Source organism: Neolamprologus brichardi, chromosome 3 (genome assembly GCF_056152115.1).
Source record: "Neolamprologus brichardi isolate AB-2024 chromosome 3, ASM5615211v1, whole genome shotgun sequence".
In the NCBI taxonomy this organism is placed as follows: Eukaryota; Metazoa; Chordata; class Actinopteri; order Cichliformes; family Cichlidae; genus Neolamprologus; species Neolamprologus brichardi.
In genome coordinates this window covers 20132116-20151156 of record NC_142106.1, presented here as the reverse complement: position 1 = coordinate 20151156, position 19041 = coordinate 20132116, and the positions used below count along the sequence as shown (strand labels likewise).

General features: G+C 41.8%; 2 protein-coding genes across 15 annotated transcripts; both read right to left on the bottom strand.

Annotated features, from left to right (window-relative positions):
• Positions 1-3371: 3371 nt before the first annotated feature.
• Positions 3372-5045, bottom strand: LOC148103807 (tripartite motif-containing protein 16-like). Of its 9 annotated transcripts, none has more exons than XM_087833518.1 (3): positions 4304-5045; positions 4111-4177; positions 3372-3993 (listed from the first exon to the last, which is right to left on the bottom strand). In XM_087833518.1, exons 1-3 carry the CDS (start codon positions 5043-5045, stop codon positions 3372-3374), a joined length of 1431 nt encoding a protein of 476 aa, XP_087689644.1. The 9 variants fall into 9 exon arrangements, with proteins under 9 accessions (XP_087689644.1, XP_087689641.1, XP_087689624.1 ...); XM_087833515.1 differs by having other exon boundaries at positions 3372-4504; positions 4577-4875; positions 5011-5045; XM_087833498.1 differs by having other exon boundaries at positions 3372-3923; positions 3966-5045.
• An 11102-nt stretch (positions 5046-16147) lies between these two features.
• LOC148103806 (tripartite motif-containing protein 16-like) lies at positions 16148-18011 on the bottom strand. Of its 6 annotated transcripts, none has more exons than XM_087833726.1 (3): positions 17083-17824; positions 16890-16956; positions 16148-16772 (listed from the first exon to the last, which is right to left on the bottom strand). In XM_087833726.1, the coding sequence occupies exons 1-3, from the start codon at positions 17822-17824 to the stop codon at positions 16148-16150; spliced, it is 1434 nt and encodes a 477-aa protein (XP_087689852.1). The 6 variants fall into 6 exon arrangements, with proteins under 6 accessions (XP_087689852.1, XP_087689849.1, XP_087689831.1 ...); XM_087833723.1 differs by having other exon boundaries at positions 16148-17283; positions 17356-17654; positions 17790-17824; XM_087833705.1 differs by adding an exon at positions 18000-18011 and having other exon boundaries at positions 16148-17845.
• Positions 18012-19041: the final 1030 nt, after the last annotated feature.

The window sequence follows — 19041 nt, the reverse complement described above, 5'->3', positions numbered from 1 at the left end:
TGATCAAAATGAGTGCAACAGTACAGGCCTGAAGAAGAAACTCAAATTCCAGTGATTAAACATTGAAGTGTTAATGGTGAACATTAGTGTTGTATGAACTGTGCAGCTTCTAAAAAAAATTCTCTGTGTATTTAGCAGGTGGAACTTTGCCAGACTTTATAGGAATTGTGTGATATTCTTGAGCACTTGTGGGCAACCAGTAAATGTGATGTGGGAAAATGAATTGATGTACTGATTCTTAAATCTGATTTCAGACCAAGTAAGCATCAGTGCATAATTGACTGCGTAGTGACTGCAGCACATGTCATGGCACCTGAAGTTCTAATCCCTACATCCCATTGTTCTACCACACAGCAAATCCAGCATGTCCAAATTAACACTGTCAGATTTGATTTCAACACTATTAAAGTGTCTATATGGGTCCACACCAGAGAGTGTTAATTTGACTCTTTTTGGAGAGTTGGTACGTTAACTCTGATTTAGTGTTAAACACCAAATCTGTCTGGAGTTGATAATTTAACACTTGGTGTTAAGAGTTTATATATTAACTCTCAAAGAGTATTTTAGTTTAACTACGTAAGAGTTATCTTCTAAAACTAAAAAGCGGGAATTTTACTGTTCTGAACTTGTAGAAATTTCTTTTGGAAATAAACATTTACTAAAAAGACGCAATGGTTTTTGAAAAACATTTATTCTGAACTGTGCACCACAATTTCAAAACATTTTCTGAAAGATGTAACAGTGTACATGTTCTCACTTTCATTAGAATTGTGTTTATCAAAAGGTCTGAAATGGGTGAGCTAGTAAATGTAAATAACAGCATTCTCATCACTTATTTCTTCAATACAATATTCATGTCCTTCATTCATCACTTTGTGGAACTTCAACGCACTTCTGCTCTCCCCCATATTCCATCTTCACAAGCATATCCTATGTGGAGATTGAATAAAAATTTGTTGACACTAATTAATGGCACAAATCAATTGCAGCACAGTAAAAAAAAGGAATAATTTTTGAGCCATTACTTGTGTAAAGTATTTTCCCAAAAGACAAGGACACAGGCAACAGGTAATACTGAACTAAATGTAAAACCTCAACCTTTTTCATTTTTACCTAAACCGTGTGCACAAAACTCTGGAGGAATCTAAGTGCTAACGTAGAACCCAGTCAGGACGTCTGCTACTGCTGTTTGCTCGTTTTATGGGAGATCGTTTTCAGGCTTCAAGTAGCACCATTATACCAACATTTCACATTCTAGACATTGTTTTAGGTGTATTTGACCAAAAAATTGACTAAAAATTCACATGCAAGCTTTTTTTCAAGGCTGTGGTATTTGCCCGCAAACAATACCTTTCAGCTAGCTAAAACAGAATATTATGCTATCACCGAGCAACATGGCTAATGCCTTTAACACAACTTTGTCTCAACTCCAAAGAGCCACAGAAGTAAAAGCTAATAATAATAATTGAAACAATCTTTGAAAAAATGACTTACCAAGCATGGCAAACAGCTCAAATATGTAGAGCAAAATGTTCTGAAATGGCTTCACTTCAGCTTCGATTGGAGCCGTGCTGGGGGCGGAGTCTGTGAATTTACTCTATTGGTGTCATAGCCCCTGTAGGAGTTCAGAGTTAAGAGGTCAAGAGTTAATGTTTCCATTGTAACACCTATAGATTTGAAATAGAAACACTCATTTTAAACACTCGATTTTAACTACTATCATTTTACACCTCAGAGTTACATTAAAAGAATGTGACTCTACTTAGAGTAAAATTAACTCTAAGACTACTAACACCAAAACATTTAACACTTTTGAATTTGCTGTGTATGAGACACAGACTGTAAGTGTTAACACATCTTCACACACAAAAAACTAAGCAGTGCACATGCTTGCTGTCAGGTGCCTCTCCTGACACCACACCTTGAACCCACTGCTCCACCCCTCCCCTGCACTGATAAAAGAACAGTTATCAAGGAAACTCATTTCCTGGCTGTATTTGCTTGTTATCAGCTCCTAACACACACTATTGATACATTTCCACACATTAGCGTTGTGAACACAGACCTCTCTACCTTACCTGGGAACACTGGGTTGTGTTTTGTATCACTAAACACAAAGAACTTTTTTGTTTGTTTGTTTGTTTTTTTCACAGTTTCAACGATTCATTGGATAAATTTACATCTGAGATAAAAACATGTTCTAGTGAAAAACTGCACATCCATGTTGTTTTCTGGAAGACAGGTTCAGAGTGATTTCTCAACAACCTGCAGACAAAATTGTGCTTTTTTTTTGTCCCAGATACAAAAAGGTGTATCTTATAGACACCTGATTAATGTTTATGGGACTGATCTTCTTGGTAATGATGCTTTGGTTTGTCATTTTGTTAACAACATACACCCTGTTTCTGTCTGTCATCACTATAGCTGCATGTGTACAGTGTGGATATTGATGTTATGTAACGATGATACAAAAAACAATATCAGAACATAATTTGATTCAGCAAAATCTATTTATTAACAACTATTAGTACAAATAAAACATTCTGTCATCTTTTAATAGCAAAACAAATTAAAGCAGATGTGTGTCCAAACCTCCACTAACACATCCGTTTCTATGGTGCTGTCATCAGCTCGAGGCACAGCTGCATCCTGACTAACTCCATCAGGCACATTTAAGTCACTACAGTCTTTTCATATTCCCCCCATCGTTCAAGAGTCAGGTATCTCTGAAGATTTCCAGAGTACTTTTTCACACACATCCAAGTCATGTAGTTGCAGTACCTCGACCGCAGCATTGTCCAACTCATTCTGAGTCACTTGTCTGATGGATGCTGTGTTCTGCTGTTTTAACAAGTCCAGCTGGTGCTGGAGGACCGAACACTGGTGATGGACTACACTGTGCTGAGACAGATTTTGTGTTATAGGCTTCATGTTATGGACGCACAGTGTGAGCACTCAGGTCGCATCAGGGCCGTATAGTGTGAGACCCTGCATTATGACCTACGAACTTCTAAACCCTGTGATTCAGTCGTATAGTTTGAGCAGAATAACACAACTGAAATTTTAAAAAAAAATAAAAAATTAATAAATCACATAGTGTATGCCCAGCTTAACCAGACTGATGACAGATTTCAAACATGCTGAATATGAAGAGTAGTATCATTTAAACTCACATGATTATCAGCCATAAGAACAAATTCAGATTTATATTGATGTAAGGTATATAAATGTAAGTACAGTTTGAATCAGTGCAATATTATTTTCACACATCAATGGACCACTGAACTTCTCAGCTTCTAAAATGTAAAGCCTCATTTAGAAACTACACAAGTACATATAATGGTCAGGGATCAAACATGAACCTGTCTTCTCTATTTGACTTTAATCAACTCTGCAGTGTCTCCATAAATTACAGGATAAAGTCCAGCATAGAGCGGCTGAGTGAATGTGGTCTGGACTCTGTGGAGGAGAGTCATGGTTTCAGAGACGCTGTAGAAAGACAGAATACCTGCTCTGTGATCCAGGTACACTCCTACTCTGGAGGACCGAGGACCTGAGAGGACAGTTCGGACATTGTTGTGCAGAAATATATAACTGTTTGTGTTACAATATAATGCCCAAGATTTGTTATTGTATCCAAATCCACATTCATTTGAGCTCCCTGCTCTGCTGATATCCTTGTATGCGACTGCTACTAAAAGTAATGCCCCTCTCCACTCCACCTCCCAGTAACAACGTCCAGTCAGACTCTCTCTACTCAGGACCTGATAATAGTCAGTGAATCTGTCTGGATGATCAGAATAAGACTGTTGTTGTTTTATTACTGTTACTTTTCTGTTCCCCTCAGATAATAACAGACGTCTGTTTGCTGTGTTTGGATCCAGTATGATTTCATGTGAATATTTTAAGAATCCAGCTCTGGTCTTTGGCTCTGGTGGTGACAGTAAAACATCCTCTTCAGTGACTGTCAGTGAGATGTTTGTCCATTCCTCTCTCAGAATGTCCTGTAGTTTATCTCTGGTCTCTGACACAGCTGCTGTCACATCCTCAAAGTAGCTCAGAGGACGAATATTGATGCTGGATGAGTGTGTAGACTCACTGAGTGCTGACAGTGAGGGGTAGTTGTGTAGAAACTGGTTGTGATCCTCTGTGTGTGAGAGCTGCTCCAGCTCGCCGTCTTTCCTCTTCAGCTCAGCGATCTCCTGCTCCAGCTTCTCCTGAAGCTCTTTGACTCGACTCACTTCAGTTTCCTGCTGGGATCTGACCTGCTGCTTCACATCAGAGCTTCTTTTCTGGAGGAGACGGATCAGCTCAGTGAACATCTTCTCACTGTCCTCCACTGCTTTATCAGCAGAGCCATTGATGGCCTCCACCTCCTGTTGAAGCAGCTTCACATCTTTCTCTCGCTCCTGGATTCTCTGCTGGATGTTTAGTCGTCTCACCTCGAGCTCCTTCTGCTTCTCAGTCCTTTCTGCTGCAGCTGGGACTGTTTCATGGCCTTTATGTTCATCCATTGTGCAGAGATAACAGATACTCTGCTGATCAGTACGACAGAAAATCTTCATCACCTCATCATGACGAGAGCAGATGTTCTCCTGGAGCTTCTTGGAGGGGGCCACCAGCTTGTGTTTCTTAAACTGAACTACATCATAGTGAGGTTGGAGGTGTTTCTCACAGTAGGAGATCAGACACACCAGACAGGACTTGATGGCTTTCAGTTTCCTCCCAGTGCAGACATCACAGGCCACATCTTCAGGTCCAGCATAGCAGTGATCAGCTGGAGCAGCTTGGAGTCCAGTCTTCTTCAGCTGCTCCACTAAAGCTGCAAACATGACGTTTTTCTCCAGGACAGGCCTCGGTATGAAAGTCTTCCTGCACTGAGGGCAGCTGTGGATTCCCTTCCTGTCCTCTTCATCCCAGAAACTTTTAATACAGTTCCTGCAGTAGCTGTGTCCACAGGTTGTAGTCACCGGATCCTTCAGTAGATCCAAACAGATGGAACAAGAGAAGGTTTCTCGGTCCAGCTGAACTCCTTTCTGCGCCATTTCTCCTCTCAGTGTCAGTGACTGTGTGAGTTTCTCTTCCTTATAACTGAAACTAGTCTGAGCTCTGATCTCAACAACATGTTTCTGCAGTGAATGGAGCCTGTCAGCTCTTACACGTCACCACATGTTGGTTACACCCATCTTCAAAGTGCAGATCTGAAGGGGAGGGAACGAGGAAACACGTGGACAGAGAGGAGGTGCTGTGTTTAAGAGCAGGAAGAAGAGGGAGGGTTATCAGGCTGTGCTTCACTCCAGGAAGAGGAGCAGTTTGAGAGCGATACTGTGTTTAACCCTTTTTTATTTACTGCTCACATCAACTTTTAAGCTTGTTAACACTTTCTTCTACATAAATGAATTAAAAAACCCAGTATCAATGAACACTGGAAATAAATGTCTCATGGTTTTAGTCACGTGACCAGATATAAAACCTGTAACTGTCAGAGTCTGCTGCATTAATGAAAGCATATATATATAGCATGGATATGATAGCAGACATATTGTTGTTGTCAAATGTTGTTTTTTTATGTTGCTGTAACAAGATGAGGGCTGATAAATGCCACTGCATTGCTTTGAACAGTATAAAGTCAGCAGAGTCTGCAGATATAATTACAGATATTTCTGCAAATAGTCAAAAGAATCTTGCATTATCTTTTGGTTTTGCATTTATAATACCTGCTGCAAGAGAAATAACCATGTTCTTTATTTAAAAATAACAACTAACTTTTCTGGCACAACTTCACCTACTTCCAAAGTTCATAGAGAAATCAAAGATCTGATGACTTGAAGACTCCAGCGACACTTAAAGTATTAAGGAACAGTTTTATTAAGTGACCAACACGTTTTGGCTTGTGGCCACGCATATCAAAATAAAGAATTCTGTGCTTAAATAATAAATTTAATAAAGTGATTTTCAAAATGCTTTTTAAAATGGCGATTCCACTCCTCATTTCAAAATCCATTTCCCTTTCCTGTTCGCTCAGGGATTAACATGTGGATTAGCAGTTGGATAAACAACTTCATTTTAAAAATCCTGCTGCTATTCAAATTAGCCACACCGTGGGATGTAAGGAGCTCTCTGATTGGTTGGTCTGACACAGGCTGTCTGCCAGCCTGGATTTTTCTAGCTCATAGCTTCGCCCTGCTAAGAAGCGTGTGTGCTTGTACAAAGGCCGTTCAGCCTCGGGATTTACACTCGGCTCGACACGGATATGAAAGACCAACACAAAGTGGTGTACACGTGAGAAGTGGAACGAAAATCATACATGATTCCAAACATTTTTTTACAAATAAATAACTGAAAAGTGGGGTGTGCGTAATTATTCAGCCCCCTGAGTCAAAATCTAGAGACTGAAATATTTTAACAGGGAAAAGGGGGCTCAAAGAAATCCTTTTCTTTCTTTTTCTCATTTAAAATGTCTCGCTTTTAATTAAATAATTTCCTGAATCTTACAACCAAAGTTTCCATCTGATGTAAAATGTATAGAAATCATACATATACCAACAAGACAGTGTACATCACTGTCACAACAGCGTTTGTTTTCATTCAAAGGCTTTTTTGGCTTTTCCTATAATACCTGGTGGGTCGGTCTCTAGTCAAAATGCCCTGGTCAATTTTTTGTCCCAGTTCAGCCCTCATACTGACCCAGTACTGGTAATTTTTCTTATGCAGATGAGGCATTATTTCTGTACCATTATTTAATTCCAGAGGTTTTTAAGTTTGTTTGTTTTTTGAACTTGTTGACTTGTAAAAGCATATATGACATATTTTATTTCATAATTCATTAACCGCACAGAGAAGGCATCGTTTAAATATGTTAAATATGTTTCTTTAAGCAAGTTCTTCATGACTGAGCCAAGTGTTCTCTTTTTTGGAAATCAAAATATGGTCACCCTAGACTATAATCATAATGCAGAAAAGCGCTATTAGATTAATAAATCAGGAGGAGTATAGGGCTCACACAAATGCACTCTTTATTAAGCCGCAAGCTATAAAATTCCAGGATCTGGTGAAGTTTAAAACAGTGCAAATAATATATAAGGCAAGGAAAGGGATGCTCCCAATCGAAATAAGTAAATGGTTCTTAGAGAGGGAAGGGAGGTATAATTTTTGAGGGAAGTGGAATTTAAAAATACAAAGAGTAAGAACAACATGAAAAAGGATGTCTATTTCACTAGCAAAGTTACATTCTGGAATGAGTTAAATGAAGAAATAAAGGTCAGTAATGATATAAACCAGTTTAAAATAAAACTCAAAAAAGAAATTTTAAATAAGTATAAGAATGAAGAAACTGCAATTAACCCAAGACAGCTGTAAAAGTGGATGTCTTTGGACTGTGGAAGGAAGCTGGAGTACCCTGGAAGAACCCACGGAAACACAGGAGAACATGCAAACTCAACACAGAAAGACCCCGATGGTCAAATTGAACTCAGGACCTTCTTGCTGTGAGGCAACAGTGCTAACCACCGTGCCCTAACTAAACAGTACATTCAATAGAATTTGAATTTAGATTTGTATTCTCATGTACTACTATCATTTGATTATAGTATTAATATAGAACAAGGTTCAATTACAAAAAAGATTAGTAGAATTTTCCTTCAAGGAGCTACTTTTTGCTTTCTTACTTTGAATACATTTCAGAGCCTGTACTTTTTCGCTTTTACTTAAGAAAAGAAGTTGCTTCGGTACTTTTACCGCAATAGCGTTTAACACAGGTATCTGTACTTAAGTATAAAAAAAAGTCTGTACTTTTGCTTCCTCTGAAAGGGAGGACAGGATGGATTCCAGAGGCCCAGATTAGATATCAAGCAATACCTTGAGCCTCCTCACTAGGTTATTGTTTATCCACCAGTGTATCTGACAACACATCTGGGGTCAGCCCATTTCCCAGCTGCACTTGTTGGTTGAATCTTTGGCCACAGCAAAGCTCACGATTACCTGCCAGTGCTGAAGAGATCTTCTATAAAGCCAATGGCCATTTCTTGGTCTTGGTCCGCTTCCAGAGTGTGTCTGTTTATTATGAAGAAGAACTGAACAAGAATCTGCCTGGTTTTGTTTTCTTCACGATTGCTTAGATCAGTGGTTCCCAAACTTTTTTTGCTAGGCCCCTGTGATGGCTGCAACTACAGCCCCACAGTGGTAATACCCACCATGTCTGTAGAGGCTTATAAGTAACATAACATTCACATTTGTCTTTCTTTAAATATAGGCATTAGTTTACAGGATAATAAATAACTGGTTTTTGTTTAAAGTTAATTCACATATCCACATGACACTGTATTCTAAAATAAGTGCGCACATTTTAGTTTACACTGTTATGTATGATTAATCTTTTGTTTTCCGAGTTACCTTAGTTGCAGCTGCTCCAGTCCCTTGATTGAGGAGCCAAGAGGTGGAAAAGGGGCGGAGCGAGTTTTAAAGGAACAATACAAATTGGTTCATGCCATAATTCGGGACCATGGGGGGGAATTGGAGTTTATTATGTTTGGTTTAGTTAGGTTTTGTGTATTTTACCCCTTTTTTCTGTTTTTGTGGGCTGATCAGCCACTATTTAAGTTTCCCCTTTGTCTTGTTAAGTTAGGTCAGTTTGTTTGAGTTATCAGTACTTTGAGTAGAGTTTTGTTATTTTGACCTCTTTTATGGGCCCAAGATTTTGATTCTTTTGTCATGATTTAACTAATTATGTTTTTTTGGGTTAAATAAAAAATCATTTTTTTGGACGTTAACCGGTGCCTAATTTTTCCTTCACTGCTCGGTCCATCACAAGTGGTGTCAGGAGTGGGATCAGCAGTTGAAGGCACAGGATTTTTTTTCTCTTTTTTTTCCCCTCTTCACTTATCAAGCCATGCACAGAATGGGAAGGAGTGGCAGAGGAGCAAAAGGAGATTGTCAAAACCAGCCAGTTGGAGTGGTAGAGCAAGTAGAAGGAGAAGAGGAAAATGGAGCCTCTGGAGGGGTGGATAGTACTGAGAGCCAAGGCAAGGAGCCGACAATGTCAGAACTGATTTCCATCCTTCGTTCTCATATGGGTCAGCAGGAGGCCCAGGAAGAAAGAAGAAGGGAGGAGTTCACCCGCCAGGAACAGCGCTTTAGAGCACTACAACATCAGTTTCAGCTGTTGCAGGTAGAAGTGCAAGCTCGTACCTCCCCGGTCCCCGAGCCTCAAATGGAGGTACCTGAACAACCAGAGGTAGAGTCCTTTGAACAGGAGGATCCTCCCGGTGCTGGCTCCAGTAATGAGCAAATACATCCTCAATCAGGTCAGTCTCGCTTTTATGAACCCAGGCTGGAAAAATTGACAGAGGAGGATGATATTGAACATTTTTTAACAACATTTGAACGCATGGCTGTGGTTTGCCGGTGGCAAAAAATGGACTGGGTTTTTCATCTGATTCCTTTACTCACTGGCAAAGCAAGAGGTGCGTATGTTCATATGGATATGGATGACTCTCTAGACTATGACAAAGTTAAAGCAGCTATTCTTCAAAAATATGACATTAATCCTGAGACATATAGACTGAGATTCCGTTCGCTGGAGGTAAAATCTGATGAGAATCCAAAGGAACTATATGCAAGATTGAAAGAGTTATATGAGAAATGGATAAAGCCAAAAGGAAAAACGGTGCATGAGGTTGGGGAAATATTAATTTTAGAGCAATACTTGAGAATGCTGTCTCCTGAGTTACAGATATGGATTAAAGAACGCAATCCAAACTCTGCAGTGGCGGCTGCAGAGCTGGCTGATGTGTTTGTGGCAGCACGGAGAAAAGGACAGCCATGGAGCCACACAGCATGGAAAATGAGAGATATTCCAAAATCTGTCCCTCACTACCAGAAAGCAGGGGTGAGTAAACATCCAAAGAGCCAGCCTGTCAATATGCCGTCAAGACCCCCACCTAAGACTGTGATTTGTTATTTGTGTGGGATGGAGGGCCATACAAAACCTATGTGCCCGAAGAATTCTACAAAAATAACTCAGATGTGTTTTGTGCCCCGACAAAGTGTGGAGCCTAAGGTGGAGTTTGAGAATGGTTTCAAAATGACCTTAGTTGAGGTTGATGGGAAACCATTAAAGGCCCTGGTTGACTCAGGAAGTACTCAGACTCTTGTGCACCGAGACTTTGTTCCTGCAAATAAAGTTAATAATGTGGAGACAATCCCTGTTCGCTGCATTCATGGAGATGAGAGGTCATATCCGACAGCAGATCTGTACATCAAGGTACAGGGACAAACGTATATTCTAAATATTGGTGTTGCAGAGAATCTGCCATTTCCAGTAGTGCTGGGTCGAGATCTGCCTATGTTGTTTGACTTGCTGAATCCTAGTCATACATGCAATGTTGCAGTAACAAGAGCTCAAGCTAAGAAGAAAGAGGAGCCCTTACACCCACTCTGTGCCTTGCCCTTCTATGATGCGGACATAGAGACTGCACCCGGGAAGTCTCGTAAGTCACGTGGACAGAGAAGGCAAGAGAAGTTTCTACATACTGCTGTTCGAGTAGCTCCTAGCACAGAGCCTGAGTTACCTTTGGGTTTTGAAATCCCTGTTAATATTATTGAAATGCAACATGACGATCCATCTCTAACATCTCTGTTCCAGAAAGCTGCAGAGAGGAACCAAGGAACGAAGCAAGATTTGAACAGCAAGGTGGAGTTTCTGCTAAAAGATGGCATTTTGTATCGTCAGCAGGGTTCAGCATTGCAGTTGGTGGTGCCTAGAGTAGTCCAGAAGGTGGTGCTCTCCTTGGGACACTCCATTCCATGGGCTGGCCACTTGGGAAAGCACAAAACCATGGCCCGCATTAGAAAATATTTTCATTGGCCTGGAGTGCGCTCGGATGTGACACTGTTCTGTAAAAGCTGCCCTCAGTGCCAGAAGTCTTCTCTTAAAATCCCCTCCAGAGCTCCTCTCCAGTCTCTACCAATTATCAGCACTCCATTTGAACGGCTAGGAATGGACATCGTTGGTCCTCTAGAAAGAAGTAAGGCAGGCAACCGTTACATGCTTGTTGTGACAGATTACGCTACAAAGTACCCAGAGGTCTTTCCTTTGAGATCAATAAAAGCCAAAGCAGTCGCCCTCTGTCTCATACAGTTCTTCTCAAGAGTTGGTTTTCCTCGTGAGATTCTCACTGACCGTGGCACTAACTTTATGTCCACTTTATTGAAGCAGGTGTACCAGCTCCTTGGGATTAAGAGCCTGAGGACAACGCCATACCACCCTCAGACAGATGGCCTAACAGAGCGTTTCAATCAGACTCTGAAACAAATGTTACGCAAATTTGTCAATGAAACTGGTACAGACTGGGATCAGTGGCTGCCCTACCTCCTCTTTGCATATAGAGAAGTACCCCAGGCCTCTACAGGTTTTTCACCTTTCGAACTATTGTATGGCCATGAGGTACGAGGCCCCTTGTCTCTTCTAAGGGAGACTTGGGAGGGTGACCAAGAAAGATCACAGGCTGTCAATGTTGTCTCTTATGTTGTCCAGATGCGGGAACGGTTGGAGAAGATGACAGAGCTGGCCCAAGCCCACAAAGCAGAAGCGCAGCAGCACCAGAAGGCCTGGTACGACCAGTCAGCTCGGCAAAGATCCTTCAGCCCTGGTCAGAAGGTGCTGGTGCTTCTTCCAAGTGATGACAGTAAGCTGTTAGCAAAGTGGCAAGGGCCATATGAGATCCAAAAGAAACTTGGACAAACAACCTATAAGGTCGCTATTCCAGATCAGCCCCGCTCCAGCAGAGTACTGTACATTAACCTGCTTAAGGAATGGGTGGAGAGACCAAAAGCAGATGTCTTTCTGATTCGGGAGGTTTCGGAGGAGGAGGAAGTGGATGATCAGTATCTGCCAAAACCCACTCCTCAGGACCTGGATCTCAACCATCTTCCTGAGGAAAGACAGGCTCAGGTGAGAAACCTGTGTAAATTAGATGTGTTCAGTGAAAATCCTGGTAGAACGGACATTGTGGAACATGACATTGTGTTGAAAGATGGAGCTTCTGTGAGGAGAATGAGTTACAGGATACCTGAGCGTCTACTGATCCCGTTGAAAGAGGAGATCAACCTGATGTTGTCACTAGGAATCATTGAAGCCTCGAAGAGTGAGTGGTGCCATCCAGTGGTCCTGGTGCCAAAGAAGGATGGCAGTATCCGTTTCTGCATAGACTTCAGGTACCTGAATGCAATATCACAATTTGATTCATATCCAACTCCCCGCATTGATGACATGGTTGAGCGCCTTGGGAAGGCCAGATACCTGACAACAATAGACCTCTGCAAGGGTTATTGGCAGGTACCACTGACTGAGCACTCAAAAGAGCTGACTGCTTTCCGGACGCCGTGGGGCTTGTTCCAGTTTAAAGTCATGCCCTTTGGACTGCATGGTGCCCCGGCAACATTCCAGAGACTGATGGACCAGGTACTGTCTGACATGTCTGATTTTGCTGCAGCCTACCTTGATGACATAGTGATTTTCAGTTCAACCTGGGAAGAACACCTGCAACACCTGGAGAAGGTATTGGGGCGTCTTTAGTCTGCAGGGTTGACTGTTAATCCAGCTAAGTGTGCCATTGCCAAGGCTGAAACTGAGTACCTTGGGTTTGTGATTGGAAATGGAATAATAAAACCTCAAGTTAATAAGGTCACCGCCATTGAATCCTGTCCCTTGCCAGAGACCAGAAAACAGCTGAGATCGTTTTTGGGTATGGCGGGATTCTATCATTGGTTTATCCCTCATTTCTCCACCAGGGCCGCTCTTCTGACGGATCTGACTGGTGCCCGAAGTCCCAATAAGATCACCTGGACAGAGGAGGCTAAGATGGCTTTTCAGGACCTACGACAATCTCTGAGTAAGAGCCCAGTCTTGCACAGCCCTGATTTTGAGGGAAATTTCATTCTTCAGACTGATGCCTCAGAGAAGATTGGGAGCTGTTCTGTTACAGGGACCGCCTGGAGAGCGTCATCCAGTGGCCTTCATTAGCCGCAAGCTGTTTCCGAGGGAAGTGCGATACTCAACCATCGAGAAGGAGGGACTTGCCATCAAATGGGCTCTGGACTCCTTTAGGTATTATCTTCTCGGACGGGAGTTCATATTGGAAACAGACCACAAGGCTCTTCAATGGATAGAGAGAATGAAGGACACAAATGGAAGGATCACGCGATGGTACCTTGCAATCCAGCCATTCCGGTTTACCATCAACCACATCCCCGGCAAAGATAACTGCACTGCAGACTGTCTCTCTCGCTGTCCCAGGGAGAGATCTGAAGAGGGGGAGTGTGTGATGGCTGCAACTACAGCCCCACAGTGGTAATACCCACCATGTCTGTAGAGGCTTATAAGTAACATAACATTCACATTTGTCTTTCTTTAAATATAGGCATTAGTTTACAGGATAATAAATAACTGGTTTTTGTTTAAAGTTAATTCACATATCCACATGACACTGTATTCTAAAATAAGTGCGCACATTTTAGTTTACACTGTTATGTATGATTAATCTTTTGTTTTCCGAGTTACCTTAGTTGCAGCTGCTCCAGTCCCTTGATTGAGGAGCCAAGAGGTGGAAAAGGGGCGGAGCGAGTTTTAAAGGAACAATACAAATTGGTTCATGCCATAATTCGGGACCATGGGGGGGAATTGGAGTTTATTATGTTTGGTTTAGTTAGGTTTTGTGTATTTTACCCCTTTTTTCTGTTTTTGTGGGCTGATCAGCCACTATTTAAGTTTCCCCTTTGTCTTGTTAAGTTAGGTCAGTTTGTTTGAGTTATCAGTACTTTGAGTACAGTTTTGTTATTTTGACCTCTTTTATGGGCCCAAGATTTTGATTCTTTTGTCATGATTTAACTAATTATGTTCTTTTGGGTTAAATAAAAAATCATTTTTTTGGACGTTAACCTGTGTCTAATTTTTCCTTCACTGCTCGGTCCATCACAGCCCCCCTTTGCCCCACACGCACGCACACATCCTCCAACCACACCCACCCACACCTACACGGGTAGGTGGGTAAACGGGTTGCGTTTACGTGTGGACGAGGAATACAGAGTTCGTCACGCAACGTCAAAGGTCTGTGCCTTTTTTCACGTCACGCTGTGCGCCACGTTATTGTTTACATGAGATGAATTGTAGAAGGGCAGATAGAGACAAAATACTGTTAATCTGACTATCTTCAGTTTTTACAGCTTACATACACACACGCAGTTACTGTCCCTCCATTTAGAAAGGCAGAGGCGTCACGGTGTGATTATTTTAAGTGTAGTGGGTTTTTTTTTCCTTGTGTAATAATATTCAACATTGCAATCAAATCAAAAAATGCCTCTTAGTGCAAAATGGGTTTAAAAACATAAACAACTGTGGGATACTGTTTGTCCGTGATTTGAACAGCCCAGTGCTGCTCCCGACAAAGGGAAAACCAATTCTCCAGGGGAGACCTACCTCTGCACTTGTGCAGGTGAAGCCAAAGGGCAGATTTGCTTCACCATATTTTCTAGTCTTTGGCTTGAATGAAGTTGGTTTGGAAACATTCAGCGATGCTTCATCTCCTGCTTTGCGTTTGTGTAGGCGCCTCGTGCTAGCATTGTCCAAGTGTTTTGTTTTTTTGCCCCCCTTTTCATACCGCGCCCCCCCTGCCATGGCTCTGTGCCCCCCCTAGGGGGCGGGCCCCACACTTTGGGAAGGTCTGGCTTAGATGGTGAGTCCATGATGTGGTTGATGTTTAGAGACCATAAAGAACACATTTTCACCACCAAGTTTTCACCACTACATAACATCTAGTAATGCACTAAACACTCTAATCAAACACCAAGGTTGGACAGACGCTCTGATCAGATATTAAAAAGATGTGAGCAGTTTCTGAAGCTGTAAATCTCATTAAAAACTCCAAAATTACGATGAGAAAAACGTTAAATGGTTCAGTGACAGAAGGAAAAATTCTTTACATATAAAAGCAACAGAGGTTCCTAATAAATGGGGAATAGCTGCTCAGTTTCTGTGTCATGATTGAAATTTCAGTGAATATGAATCTCCAGGAGGTAAAAAGGGTTGGAGCTCAGCATCAGTCAGAAGAGGAAGATGAAGTGATGAAGAAGAGAGTGTTCAGTGGAAAAAGGTCAGTGAGTTCATGTAAATGCTGCTTCTGCTGTAAGACAGACATAAAAATGCATAAATGCTCCATGATTTTCATTTCTATCCATCATCTTGAACACTAACTATAAATGTGTTCACTTCATTATTGTGTGATTTGGTTTCTTCACGTGTCTCCTTCAGTGCAAATAAAGGACTGTTAGAGTGTGTGCTGTGTGCTTTTCTGAAGGATGACAATCCTTTCCAACAAGTATTTCCAGCTGTTTGTCTCCACTCTGCACTTTAGTCTTTCTTCCTGTCATGTCTGTGTTTGTCCACCAGGTGTCTCCCTCAGCTCATTTTCTCCAAATCAGAAGCATCAGATTTGTGGAGACGCTCTGCCTGCCAGACACAGCTCAGGGCAAAGAAACATGTCTATCCTCCACAATATACAGGCCTGTGTTATTTAGTGTCTGTATTTAAATGTAAAAATGATCGAGTGTGATCAAACTTACATCTGAAAAAATGACATTAAATGTCAAACATTAAGTATTTAATTTTTGTTACATTTTAAAAGTTCAAACCTCAAAGACATTAAGTTTACAGTCATATCTGATCAAGAAAATCAACAATCTTCACATTTCAGAAACTGGAACCAGCTTTAAATGTGATTAAAATAATGATAAAACAATCAATTCTCTAATCATTGACTAACTGATGAATCACTGCAGCTCCAATATATTGTTGCATTTGACAACCCACTACAGCAACTACAGAATAAAACCACTAACCAGACTGATGACAGATTTCAAACATGCTGAATATGAAGAGTAGTATCATTTAAACTCACATGATTATCAGCCAGAAGAACAAATTCAGATTTATATTGATGTAAGGTATATAAATGTAAGTACAGTTTGAATCAGTGCAATATTATTTTCACACATCAATGGACCACTGAACTTCTCAGCTTCTAAAATGTAAAACCTCATTTAGAAACTACACAAGTACATATAATGGTCAGAGATCAACATGAACCTGTCTTCTCTATTTGACTTTAATCAACTCTGCAGTGGCTCCAGCAGAAGGATAAAAACAAAGTCCAGCATAGAGCGGCTGAGTGAATGTGGTCTGGACTCTGTGGAGGAGAGTCATGGTTTCAGAGACGCTGTAGAAAGACAGAATACCTGCTCTGTGATCCAGGTACACTCCTACTCTGGAGGACCGAGGACCTGAGAGGACAGTTTGGAGATTGTTGTGCCAAAATGTATAACTGCTTGTGTCACAATCTAATGCCCAAGATTTTTCATTATATCCAAAAAAACATTCATTGCCAAACCCTGCTCTGCTGATATTCTTGTATGCGACTGCTACATAAACTCCTCCCCCTCTCCACTCCACCTCCCAGTAACAACGTCCAGTCAAACTCTCTCTACTCAGGACCTGTAAACATCCAGTGAATCTGTCTGGATGATCAGAATAAGACTGTTGTTGGTTCATTTTTGTCACTTTTCTGTTCCCCTCAGATAATAACAGACGTGTGTTTGCTGTGTTTGGATCCAGTGTGATTTCATGTGAATATTTTAAGAATCCAGCTCTGGTCTTTGGCTCTGGTGGTGACAGTAAAACATCCTCTTCAGTGACTGTCAGTGAGATGTTTGTCCATTCCTCTCTCAGAATGTCCTGTAGTTTATCTCTGGTCTCTGACACAGCTGCTGTCACATCCTCAAAGTAGCTCAGAGGACGAATATTGATGCTGGATGAGTGTGTAGACTCACTGAGTGCTGACAGTGAGGGGTAGTTGTGTAGAAACTGGTTGTGATCCTCTGTGTGTGAGAGCTGCTCCAGCTCGCCGTCTTTCCTCTTCAGCTCAGCGATCTCCTGCTCCAGCTTCTCCTGAAGCTCTTTGACTCGACTCACTTCAGTTTCCTGCTGGGATCTGACCTGCTGCTTCACATCAGAGCTTCTTTTCTGGAGGAGACGGATCAGCTCAGTGAACATCTTCTCACTGTCCTCCACTGCTTTATCAGCAGAGCCATTGATGGCCTCCACCTCCTGTTGAAGCAGCTTCACATCTTTCTCTCGCTCCTGGATTCTCTGCTGGATGTTTAGTCGTCTCACCTCGAGCTCCTTCTGCTTCTCAGTCCTTTCTGCTGCAGCTGGGACTGTTTCATGGCCTTTATGTTCATCCATTGTGCAGAGATAACAGATACTCTGCTGATCAGTACGACAGAAAATCTTCATCACCTCATCATGACGAGAGCAGATGTTCTCCTGGAGCTTCTTGGAGGGGGCCACCAGCTTGTGTTTCTTTAATGGAGCTGCATCATAGTGAGGTTGGAGGTGTTTCTCACAGTAAGAGGCTGGACAGATCAAACAGGACTTGATGGCTTTCAGCTTCCTCCCAGTGCAGACATCACAGGCCACATCTTCAGGTCCAGCATAGCAGTGATCAGCTGGAGCAGCTTGGAGTCCAGTCTTCTTCAGCTCCTCCACCAACTCAGCTAACATGGTGTTTTTCTCCAGGACAGGCCTCGGTATGAAAGTCTTCCTGCACTGAGGGCAGCTGTGGATTCCCTTCTTGTCCTCTTCGTCAAAGTGGGTTTCAATACAGTTCCTGCAGTAGCTGTGTCCACAGGCTGTAGTCACCGGATCCTTCAGTAGATCCAAACAGATGGAACAAGAGAAGGTTTCTCGGTCCAGCTGAACTCCTTTCTGCGCCATTTCTCCTCTCAGTGTCAGTGACTGTGTGAGTTTCTCTTCCGTATAACTCAGACTAGTCTGAGCTCTGATCTGAACAAAATCTTCAGTAAATGGAGCCTATCAGATCCTACATGTCACCACATGTTAGTTACACCAATTGTAAGCGCCAGACGTCTGCTTTATATTTTTTATTTACGATTGAGTTCATGTTTGTTTTATAACTCATAGATTCATTACATAAGTCATCTTTTCAGGATTAATAAATGTGAAAATATATGTGTTTACATAAAGTAATTTTAAGTCACTGTTTTGGGATTGGAACCTAAAAGAGGGAAGGGGAGGAGCATTATCAGAGAGGTTAGGAGTCTCACGGTTTTCTGACCGTGTGCACAGGTAGTTCTGGATAACTGCTATTTTTTGGAACTTTTATGCTTATTTAGGAAGTAGTTCATTGTTACATCTTCAGTTTGTAATAAATAAACAGTCTTCAAATCATAATGCAACTGGAAGCATTTCTTTTGGAAACCAGGAACACGCGTCAGCCATAGACTCCCCTTTTTTGAACTTGGTTTATTGGAAATTACCCTACACCAATGTTCAAAGTGAAGATCTGAAGTGGAGGGAACGAGGAAACACGTGGACAGAGAGGAGGTGCTGTGTTTAAGAGCAGGAAGAAGAGGGAGGGTTATCAGGCTGTGCTTCACTCCAGGAAGAGGAGCAGTTTGAGAGCGATACTGTGTGTTTAACCTTTTTTATTTACTTCTCACCCCAACTTTTAAACGTGTTAACACTTTCTTCTATATAAAACCCTTTATAAATGTCAGAGTTATCACTGAAGTTAACAAACAGTCCTTAAGTTTTAGTCAATGCAGGACTGCATGCACGCATGCTAGCAACTGCCACAACTAGCTAACGTAAGCTAAAGTGGCAGTTTTTTTTTTTTTTTTTTTTTTTTTTGCCTGTCCCGTTTGGCTCTTTTGCCATCAGAGTTATTGTCTAAAGGCGAAGAAAGATGCCCAACGGATTTTCTTTACCAAATTGACCATCCCAGCTTTGCCGTAATGGTCCATTTGATTCACCTTTTATCCATCCATCCATCTTCATCCGCTTTATCTTTATCTTTATCCGAGGCCGGGTCGCGGGGGCAGCAGCCTAAGCAAAGAGGCCCAGACCTCCCTCTCCCCAGCCACCTCCTCCAGCTTATCCGGGGGAACACCAAGGCGTTCCCAGGCCAGCCA

Bases quoted from the DNA above. Each gene is read 5' to 3' on its own strand.
- LOC148103807 (XM_087833498.1), bottom strand. From the start codon at position 5,045: ATGGCGCAGAAAGGAGTTCAGCTGGACCGAGAAACCTTCTCTTGTTCC. The intron at 3,924-3,965 runs GTCACTGAAGAG...CCAGAGCCAAAG, and splicing joins GGACAAACATCTCACTGACA to ACCAGAGCTGGATTCTTAAA.